This window comes from Silene latifolia, chromosome 2 (assembly GCF_048544455.1).
Source record: "Silene latifolia isolate original U9 population chromosome 2, ASM4854445v1, whole genome shotgun sequence".
NCBI lineage: Eukaryota > Viridiplantae > Streptophyta > Magnoliopsida > Caryophyllales > Caryophyllaceae > Silene > Silene latifolia.
Genome location: NC_133527.1, coordinates 157717890 through 157729255, shown reverse-complemented (window position 1 = coordinate 157729255; position 11366 = coordinate 157717890). Strand labels below are relative to the sequence as shown.

At 37.5% G+C, this 11366-nt stretch overlaps 1 protein-coding gene across 1 annotated transcript; it reads left to right on the top strand.

The window, feature by feature from the left end:
* LOC141643185 (uncharacterized) lies at positions 1–10408 on the top strand. The gene is made up of 20 exons (XM_074452225.1): positions 1–586; positions 2049–2201; positions 2720–2898; positions 3337–3444; positions 4493–4663; positions 4747–5304; positions 5997–6071; positions 6204–6332; positions 6446–6520; positions 6629–6838; positions 7041–7193; positions 7275–7489; positions 7599–7716; positions 7819–7951; positions 8025–8220; positions 8310–8415; positions 8742–8882; positions 8973–9096; positions 9215–9331; positions 9755–10408. Exons 1-20 carry the CDS (start codon positions 385–387, stop codon positions 10129–10131), a joined length of 3540 nt encoding a protein of 1179 aa, XP_074308326.1. The 5' UTR covers positions 1–384; the 3' UTR covers positions 10132–10408.
* Positions 10409–11366: the final 958 nt, after the last annotated feature.

Here is an 11366-nt window from a genome sequence, read left to right as displayed (position 1 = left end):
AAAAGAATCAACCTTAATTGTTAGAAATTCGCAAGTTCGTAAGACAAGAGTGCGGCAAACGAGATCATTGAACAGCGTACACCGTCACGTTCACGTACACGTTGAACAGTGCCTCAATCATCAGTTCATCACCCGTTGCAACAACTTCAATCAATCAATCAATTAATAATCAATTTACTCGCATCAAATCAAATTCACCTTGAAAAATTCATCAAATTCATACTCATACAATCAATTATCACCTAAATTCTCTCCTCAAAATCATCAAATCAATTAATTTTTCCAGAAACGAAGCTTCATTCATTCAACAACATCAATCAATGGCGGACGATAAATTAATCCGAAAATGAAACTAATTGCAGATTATTTCTTGAAATTGAAGAAATGATGGACGTAGAAAGATCATCGCTATGCAATTGCGTAGTGAATTTTTTGTTAGAAGAGAATTACTTGTTAACAGCATTTGAACTTCTTCATGAGCTTCTAGATGATGGAAGAGATGCTCACGCAATTCGTCTCAAAGAATTCTTCTCTAATCCTTCTCATTTTCCTCCTGATCAGATCTCTCGCTTCAATTCTCTTCGAGGTTTTTTATTTCTCTTGTAATTTTTTTGTTCATTAATCGCATTCTTTAAGTAGTTCGATTCTGGATCTGTATTATTATCATCTTATGATTTTCTTATTTTTTGTTATTTTAATTATACTTAATTTGATGCTCAATTTTGTATCTAGAGTTTTTTAAATGTTATGTTGTAGACTGTAGTTCAAGGTTTAATCTCGAGTTAGCTGTAGGTTAGGGAAAGAAGCAATGAAAAAACTCGAAACGGAGAGCTGAGACTTGTGTTGCTGTGCATATTTGATTTTTTGTTTGCGGCGAAATGTAGCTTCATAGGTGTTGTAATCTGGCAAATTTATTAGGTTTTACTTGAGTAATTGCTTAGCGAGTCCAGTAAGAACCGGAAAAAGGAATTGAAATCGAGTAATTGGAGCTGAGTGTTACAACTCATAATAATATAGGAAAACATAACTGTGATGATTATCGGAGTCTTAGGTACAGGATCAGGAAGGCAAGGGATGAGTGACGAGTTTTGAAATTGTTCTAGGTTGGAGTTGAGTAGATAGGATGACAAGTGCTAATGCGAGGCTCACTACCGTAGGCTGAGTGGTTGGTCAAGTTTTGATCTTGTTGTAGCTTCAAGTAAAGCAAATGCAAGAGTATGAAATGTGGGATGGACAAGAGCAAATTTTCTAAAAAGAGCTAGGCTAACTGTTTGAGGGTGTGTCTGCAAGCAACTACTATGGTTCCTATTTTCTATTGAAATTAAAATGGTATGATAGCTTGGAGTGGTTACAAAAATTTAAATTTGCATGATATAGAGTAACACTTTTTTAATTCAATTTAGAGTTTGATAGAATTCATGATGAACACCCAAACAGAAGCACAAGACTGACAGTTGACTTCGATACAACATAAATATTTGTGTGAGACGGTGCTACACAATAATATGTAAACCACATGATAATGGATCTAATATCCCCATTAAAGTTGTTATTTGTAACTTCAGTAAAGTCTAATAGCTCGTATGAATATTAGTGTCTTTAATTTATGATTTTAATGGTAAAGCGGTTTTACGAGACTTATAGGATAAGAACAAACTTTGACTTCTAGAACAACCAGGAAAAGTATTGAACCCAGACAACCAAACTTGAGGATTTGTAGTATTAGTCAACTCAAAGAGGTGGTTTTTCATTGACTCTTAACCGTAAATGGGACAACCATCAGCATGGAGTGTATCATTGTGGTATCCTTCATGAATCGTCATGAAAGAGGGTATGTGTTTATGATGGTATGTCTGGCTTGAATCAGTCGTCGTGTTTTGTTGTTTACAGTATCTTGTTGAACAAGACACCTAATTAATCGACTCTTTGTGATCTCCGGCTGATCTTGCCGTCTAGTCATGGGTTCATTGCAATTCCTTGTTGTGTGCTATAGTCTCCTTCATAAATGTACAAAAGATATAAAATCCTGTGTTACTGCGTGAAAACAGTTGCGGACCCTCAGACCTTACTGGAAGATAAACAAGCACTACAAGAAAAATTGGCGCTATGTGAGTATGAACTTCGGTTAGCTCAAGAAGATGTCTCAAAAGTGAAAGCAGAATTGCAGAAGAAGGCTGAACCCTTATTGCATGAAGCTAATGGTAAGTCTTATTGGTTGTCAGTCTCTCTGACCTAGTTCTCAATTATTGAGGCAAGATAAATACTTAAAACCAAAATTTTAGCTTCCGTAGTAAGATAATGACTTTTAATGCTCTAGTTTTGTTTATAAACTTGAACACTAACTATGTTAAATTAGTTTGAAACATTCACAGAACTCAGATACCAACATGAGTTTACAAATGCTTCTGCTACTTTTTTTTTGGCTCATCAACTATGTGGTGTTGTTGATGGTCTTGCTCTCTCTTATTTGTTACTGTTTTTTCGCTCCACTCAGTCTACTTGTGCTAATGAGCTTTAGTGGAGCTTAATTAAGTTAACTAGTTTTTTTTTTTTTTTTTTTTTTTTTTTTTTGAGGGAGGAGGGTGCTATATTTTCCAAGAGCGGTTTGGCTGCACCCCCGATTTCTGATATCGTGGAAGTATTTGCTTTTCTGATAATTTCTAGAACGTATATATTCTCACAATTAATTGTCCATTGAATATTGTACTTCTTTCTGCAGGAACAAATGGAATTGTGTCTGTTGAGTCCCCAATTGATTTAAAACGGCAAAAGAAAAAAACCACATTATCAAGCTTGGGTCCTCTGAAGGATAATGAAAGGCAAGATCTTAACTGTGCTGTCAAGGAATACTTACTTTTGGCAGGGTATCGCCTAAGTGCAATGACATTTTACGAGGAGGTAATGCAAGCCAAGATACTTGAGATGTTTTTTTCTTGCCTAATGCAAGCCACAATACTCTATAAGTAGTATTGCTGGCCTACAGATTTTAATGTGCACGCCTTAGTCTTTTTATTCTTTTTCTCTTTCTGGGCAATGTGAGTTTATAGAATTATAGGCATTGATTTATTCATATGTATAAATGCAATCTGTGACGAGCTAGTAATTAACTGCTGTCTTTTCAACTAATACCCTTGCTAAATCTGCTATATCTGTAAATATGTGAGTTGAGAAATACATAGAAGTCTAAGTGGAACCATGAAATTGTTTTTTACTAATATGGGTATGTAACTTCAGTCTTCATGAGATTACCTTTGGAATAAAAAAGTCCTCGAATTTCCTGCGATTTACTAAAAGTTATAAGAATATTGTGGCTCATATTATTGATGCTGGACTCAGGTAACTGATCAAAACCTGGACTCTTGGCCGAGCTCACCAGCATCTGTACCGGATGCCTTGCGCCATTACTATTATGAGTACCTTTCATCCACTGAAGAGGCTGCTGAGGTGTGTGCAAGATAAATGCCTAAAATTGTCTGGAGTTGTTTTCATCTCATGATGAGCTATATTTAAGTCTGCTTAATATGTGGCCAAAGGGATTGGAGAAGAGGGGAAGATTTTTTTTTCTTTCGCAGTACTTTACACATTTCATGCTCAATTTTTGGTGCCAGAGGCGGCTTGCTGACCCTCTGCTGGTTGTCGGATGTTGATGCTTTTGCTCATGCTTTCTCCTACATGGATGGAATAACAAATTCTACCTATTTTTTTTTGCCTTTTGGCAGTGAAATAGAATAAAGAGTAAATTAGAAATTACTCTTAATATCAAGTTTTTTAAAATTACTCCCTTATAAAATGTTTTCCTAAAATTACTCCTTTAAGATACACTTTTATCAAAAATTGTTTCAAACCTCTAACTTAAGTAACTTACTCCGTCTGTTTTTGAACTCTCCCTCCATTTGTCTACATAGTTATACCTTTGAAAGTATAAATTGGCAAAGCCACAAATGGAATAAGTTAAAAAAACAAATAGAGTAAGTCCATTAAGTTGGAGTTTTGAAGCAAATTTTGATAAAAGTGTATCTTAAGGGAGTAATTTTAGGAATTTTTTTTATAAGGGAGTAATTTTAAAAAACTGAATTTTAAAAGGAGTAATTTCTAATTTACTCTAGATTAAATAAGGTTTAAATAGAGAAAGATAGGCCCATGTAAGCAGAGTAAGTTTTATAGTAACTACACATGCGACTTCACACTTAGAGCTCCTATTATTAATCTATATAATAATAATTGGGTGCTGAACCATTTAGATGTGAGAGTTAAGTTTGATTTCCTGGTGAACTGGAACCTCATTCTGTTGGTTGTATGCACATATTTCTATATTGTTGTAAGCAACTAAGTAAACGAATGAGGGCTGGTGTCATATGCAGTAACCATACAATCTGGTAGCTATGTTTATATGATCAATTGATCATTGGCACGCAATTTAAATTTGCCTATGTACTCAATTGTTATGCTTGTGGAGTCGTGGAATGATCTTATCTCAATGATATTTTTGTAGGAGAAAGTTGCCATGCTTAGGGAAAAGGAGTTATTGTTGAAGGAGAATGAGAAAACCAATCAAGAGAAGGATTGCTTGCTGAAGAATAAAGAACTGGCTGATGGTCAAATAGCAGCTTTAACAAGATCTCTAGATGGCTTGCAGAAGGAGATGAAGGAAAAGGATATTCTGGTATTTGTGAATTCTTTATTGTTCATGTGTGATCTTGGCACTTTATGTCTACTAAAAAGTGCTTACTTATACCTTAAAATTAGATGCATAAGATGAAGAAGTTGTCTGAGAGCCAAAGGAAGGAACTGAATGACTGTAGAGCGGAGATCACTTCTCTTAAAATGCACATTGAAGGTTCTCGATCTGGGAAGGGTTGGTTGAGTGGTCATTCTGATAATTCTCAGCCACAATCCTCGGAAAGTTTCCGGGAAGACGCCAAATCCTCGCAGTCAGCAAGCCCAGAAGAAAAAATTTGTACGATTACTACTACTACTACTAGTGTTGCCGATTCAGCTAATTCCGAGGAGGTTGTGCAGAAGGAGGTGATTTCTGTGGAAATATCTTCAGGTGAAACAGCTTCATCGGTTCCACATCGTGGGGCCTCTGATCTTGAGGGTCCTAACTGTGAAGCCCCGCGATCTTCTATTGCTAAGGTGTCTCCAGATGAAATCTGTAGACAATTGCCTGAGGCACTCCCGAGCATTTCCATTGAAAATGGTATTGTTGGAGAAAGTTTAATTCTTGATAAACAACCTGTTTTAGATAGAAGTCCTTTCTTCAAATCCGAAAATGCAGGCTCAAGTCCTATTCCCGAAAAGTTGGTAAGTTTTATGCTCCTTACTACACATCCAAAGCTGGTAGCCGGGAAATACTTTTTAACTAGATCTGGTAAAATAAACCCGGAACTCGAAAATTGGTCTTAAATATCTGATTTGATATCCGATCGAAGACCCGGTATGAGCAACTTGAGTAGTAACCGAAATTGAACTGAATTCAATAATACTCACAAGGCCACAAGATACCCGAACCTGAATACATCTGAACCGATACTAACCGATACTAACTGAACCGAGTGACCTAAACTAAAAATATTTATTTTCTCTTAAAAACACTGTCACATATGAGTTTTTTCATTGATTCTTTATTTATTAATTGTGCTTTTGAGTTATTACATTCGAATTGAAAAATATAATGAATGTTAAGCCAATTTTTTGACACCTAGGTGAAGAAAATTATGACATGAAACTCACCTGATTTGATATTGACCCTATTCGAACTGTACCCGACCCAAAATAGCACTAACCGAAAGTACCTAAATGGAATCTGATCACAATCAAACTGAAACCAAAACTAAAGTCAGCTTGAATAAAATTGACCCGATTTAACCTGATCTGAAACTGAACCGAATTACTCACCTGTGATGTCTACTTCTAAGACATGGTCATCGTTTTATGGTTTTTGCAAATATTTTAACATATATAAGAAACCTGATTATATGTGACTTGACTTGCAGGGTTTGGAGACAATCCAGATCCTTTCTGATGCACTTCCAAAGATTGTTCCTTATGTTCTCATCAATCATCGAGAGGTTTACTTTCTGACATATGGCTGCTAGTTTGTTTCAGTTTTCCAGAAGTTGACATTAATCCTTTCTTACCCATACACATCCAGAAAGAAAATGAGCATAAAAGTATTGAAACCCTCTATTATTTGTCTGTAGGAACTTTTGCCCTTGATAATGTGCGCAATTGAGCGTCATCCAGATAGCAGCACGCGGGACTCTTTAACTCATACACTCTTTAATCTAATTAAGCGTCCAGATGAACAACAAAGACGTATTATCATGGATGTAAGCAGTATAGTGTCCTCTTGTGGCCTACTTTGAGATGAAACAGGCAACTTGATATACAAAAGTAACTGTGCGCTTTTGTCTTCTAAAGTTATCATTTTCTCTCCCTCCAGGCTTGTGTTAATCTTGCAAAGAATGTGGGTGAGATGAGAACGGAGACAGAATTGCTTCCCCAATGCTGGGAGCAGGTAAGCCAGTTTCTCAATTCAATGGTAGCTATTTCAACAATCTCTCTCCAATTTATGAGAAGCAGCAGCAGCTAATGTGTTTACCTTTCTATGCTCTTGTTGGTGAAGATAAATCATATGTACGAGGAACGTAGGCTGCTTGTTGCTCAATCATGTGGAGAGCTTGCAGAATTTGTTCGTCCAGAGATCCGTGATTCTTTAATTTTATCCATTGTGCAACAATTGGTGGAAGATGCCGCAACAGTTGTACGAGAAGCTGCAGCTCATAATTTGGCATTGTTGCTTCCACTCTTCCCAAATACGGATAAATTTTTCAAGGTCAGCCTCATTACATATGTTCCGAGGCCATCACGGAGAAGATGTGTGACTTGGCAGAATTAGCCACGATGTAAGCTTTAGAGTCAGGTTGATAAATAAAATGGTCTAGGGAGTGGAGACTCGTCTTGTAGCTGTAACAACATGTTGGGTTAGATAAATGAAATGGATTAGTCTCTCCAATGTTTCCTTCTTCCATTGACAGGTTGAGGAATTGATGTTCCAATTAGTCTGCGATCCTTCCGGGGTTGTCGTGGACGCTACACTAAAGGATTTGGTTCCTGCTTTGGTAAAATGGGGAAGCAACTTGGACCACATATTGAGTGTCTTGCTGTCACATATACTAAGTTCTGCCCAGGTATGCTGGTCTTATAGGCTGTGTTTTTATTATTTGACGGTAGTACTCAATTACTGATATATATGACTTCTGCCTTCTCAGCGCTGTCCACCCCTTTCTGGTGTTGAAGGTTCTCTTGAGTCGCATCTAAGAGTTTTAGGTGAGCGTGAACGTTGGAACATTGATGTTCTGCTAAGAATGCTGTCAGAATTGCTTCCACATGTGAAGCAAAAAGCAATACAAACATGCCCTTTCTCTGCTGCTTCAGAATCAGATGGGGTGTTATTTTCTGAATCCTTGCTGCAACTGTACGCAGGGTATGGTTCCTTTTATGACATCCTGTTGTCTTTTTAAGTGTTAGTTTTTTTTTCTGGACCTTTTTTCCTTTAAATCGAATTTTATTGTACTGAGACAATATCTGGCCAGGGGTCATGTGGAGTGGCCTGCATTTGAGTGGATGCACACTGAATGCCTTCCTGTTTTGATTCAGTTAACCTGTTTGTTACCCCAGAAAGAAGATGGTCTAAGAAATCGAATCACAAAGGTTGGTTTTAGTACGTGCATTGCACGATGCTTGTAGCTTTACCTATCCTGTGGATAATGAAACTTGATTTGCTTGCTGATATTATATTTTGGCCAACTGCAGTTTCTACTATCTATATCCGATCAGTATGGGGATTTTTATCTCACACAAATAATACTGCCAGTTTTCTTAGTATCTGTTGGTGATTATGCTGACCTAAATTGTTTCCCATCTGCCATTCAACTTAAAATTGAAGGTCTCTCTCTTTCTCTCTTGCTTTCTGCCCTATGGTCTACAAAACACTTGTCTTAGAAACTTTAAATCTGCAGGTTTAAGGCCAAATGGTTCAGTGATGGAGAGACTTGCTACTCGGTGTATCATGCCACTGTTATTAGCTGGAGTTTTCGGTGCTCCTAGTCAGCGTGACCAATTGACCGAGTATCTGAAAAAGCTTCTAATTCAAGATAATTCGAAGGAAATGCAGAGGCGCCATACCGACATAATTGACGCTGTTCGGTTTCTCTGGTTAGTATTGCAGAAAACTAGAAAAGAGTCGAGTTTGGCGTTTATTCAGTCTCCCTTATTTGATCTCCGTGTTTCTCTTTTGTGCACAGCACATTCTTGGAGCATCATAACATGATATTCGATATATTATGGGAGATGGTTGTCAGTTCAAACATAGATATGAAGATCAGTGCTGCAAATCTACTAAAAGTGATGGTAGGTCAGATTAACAACTCCCTCCATCTCATATATAGTGACCTCATTTGACTTTGATGGTGAAATGATGTGGACTTTGACAGAGATTCTCACAATATACAGAATTGCAACTTTTTAAAATTGACAATATGAAATTAGTGATTTTGATAAATCAAAAAAATCATAAATTTTACATTATCTCCGCAAGTGTTTATATGCTGAGAAATTGATGGTCAAAATTAACATTGACCAAAGTCAAAAAAGGACAATAAGACGGAAGCAATGTAAGGTGTTCTGATAAAAAAGAGTAATGTTCGTAGTCGCTGATTTATACTGGCTTGCTGCAGGTTCCTTATATTGACGCAAAAGTGGCCTCTACTCATATGTTGCCAGCTCTTGTCACCCTTGGTTCTGACCAAAACCTGAATGTGAAGTACGCTAGTATAGATGCTTTTGGGTCTGTTGCTCAGCACTTCAGAAATGATATGGTACGCATGACTTTTGCTTTTTTTTTTTTTTCTACACTCTATTTCATTCAAAGTGTTGGTTAAGCTTACTGCAAATTTCAATGCTACTAGATTGTTGACAAAATACGTGTTCAAATGGATGCTTTCTTGGAAGATGGATCTCTAGAAGCAACCATTGCCGTAGTCCGTGCACTGATGGTTGCTGTACCTCACACGACGGATAAACTGAGAGATTATATCCTTTATATCATTTTAGAGCTTAGCTTCTCCAAATCTCCAATAAATCTTGGATTTTACCATTTACCTTTTTAATAACACATATTGTTCTGACTTGTATCCTTGACGTCGTCTACATCTGCTGTCTAAGATTTTTCAATTCACAGCATCACCTAATCCTGTAAGTGATGTCATTCGTCGTCGGGAAAGAACTAATGCATTTTGTGAGGCCATTCGTGCACTTGATGCTACAGGTATGTCCGTGCACTGATGGTTGGACTTATCTTCGTTTCTTTCCTTTGGGTGCTGTGATTGTTTGATATTGAAGGATTGGTCCTTTGGAATTTTTAGAGTTGCTTTAAGGCCTATGAAAGAGGTCTTTGTTACATGAATAAAAGTGTCTTTGATACTCCCCGCTTGAAATTTTTCCTTACTGTCTTGGGCGGAGAGCCGACCTCTACAGACATTTTTTGCCCATTCTTATTTCTGCACATAAATTATCCTTATACTTGTGAATCATTAAGGATTCAAATGCTGGCCCCTTTATTTTCCGTTCCAAGATCTGCAACTGCCCAGGGGTACCAAGCATGAGTCATGACGTATTTTTGTTTCCTCATCAGCTAATGTATTCCACTAATTATTCTTGAATGACCAACCCTTTAATCTCCTCTTTTTAGATCTTGCTGCGACAAGTGTCCGAGACTTCCTCCTGCCCGCAATACAAAACCTACTGAAGGACCAAGATTCACTGGACCCAGCACATAAAGAGGCACTGGAGATTATACTGAAGGAAAGATCTGGTGGGACCCTCGAGGCTTTCAGTAAGGCCATGGGTGCTCATCTGGGAATTGCTTCATCAGTGACTAGTTTATTTGGTGAAGGTGGGTTGCTTGGCAAGAAAGACACTCCAGAGACTATGATGGAAATAAATGAGTCCCCAATACCGTCCCCACCTCCTACGGCCGAAGATACCAGATTCCGTCGTATCATGAGGGGTAATTTCGCTGAGATGCTTCGAGGTAAATCAAAGATACAGGAGGACAGTCAATCATGAAGTTTACCGGAATGTTAATGTTCAATGAAAGATGCGTCTATTCCCTATCTGCTTTCTCTTTTTTCTTAATTTTCTAAACATTTGAAATCCGGTTTATAGAAAATGAAAAAATTAATTATATATTCTTTTACAAGTGTAGCCGCCTATTTTGTATGCCGTAGATAGATTCAGTAGTCATGATTTGATGTACAATAGCAGGGGTCGGGATTCGAACCTGGAATTTATTGTCCACTGTACCTCTTTCTTACAATTATTCTAAGATATCTTCAGTATTTCATTCCCTTTCCCTAGTTCGAACCAAACACGCATCACCCACCACCACCTTTGTGACTAATTGTCGCTGGCAACTCCTCTGACATTTGTACATGGACAATAACGAAATAGGAGCAACAACTTAGTTAAATTGTTTATGGAGGGGTTATAGTGAAGGTGTTTATGGAGGGGTTATAGTGATCTACTCTTTATAGCCTCAAAGGGAGGGGGGGGGGGGGGGGGTGGTTAATTTGTACATGGATAATAACGAAATATGAGTGAAAACTAAGCGGAATTAACAATAAAGTAAGAGGACAAGGACGCACAAAAATGGTGATACGGAAACCCGGTGTTGGAAAAACGTTAGGGGAGTTGGTATCCTGCCAGTTAACTCAACACAAAAGAAGCAATAGTTATAATTGATTTCTTCCACCCTTCTTGGGTAGGGACAAAAGCCGAGATTAACTAGGACAAAGGGAACAAACTTTTTATATTTTTAGGCAGATTTGATATGAATACTTCCATTTCTCAGAAACTAATGGATGACGTAATAATTGCCCTTTATCTCAATTTCAATCCTTGGAAGTGTAAAGATTAGAATTGTGTAAAGGTTAATTGCATTTCTTAATATGATATACAAGGGTTTAGATACTTAGAATTACAATGTGAAAGGACTAATTACAATCCTATAAAGAAGGTAACAAATTACATAAAATAGGGAACAATATTACTAGCTAATATGAACAAGATAATATGATTGCTAGAATTGTGGGATTGGTATAACAATGTGATTGCTTTCTAGATTTAGGAGTGCTTATCTTTAACATTCCCGCTCAAGATGGACGGTCGGAGACGGAGTCCAATCTTGGAAGATAGCTCAAGGAAGCGTGTGGCTTGTGGAGAGGCTTGGTAAGAGCATCAGCAAGTTGGTCGATGCCATTGATATGTTGAACACGAACAGTGCCTAGGCGAACTTGCTCTTT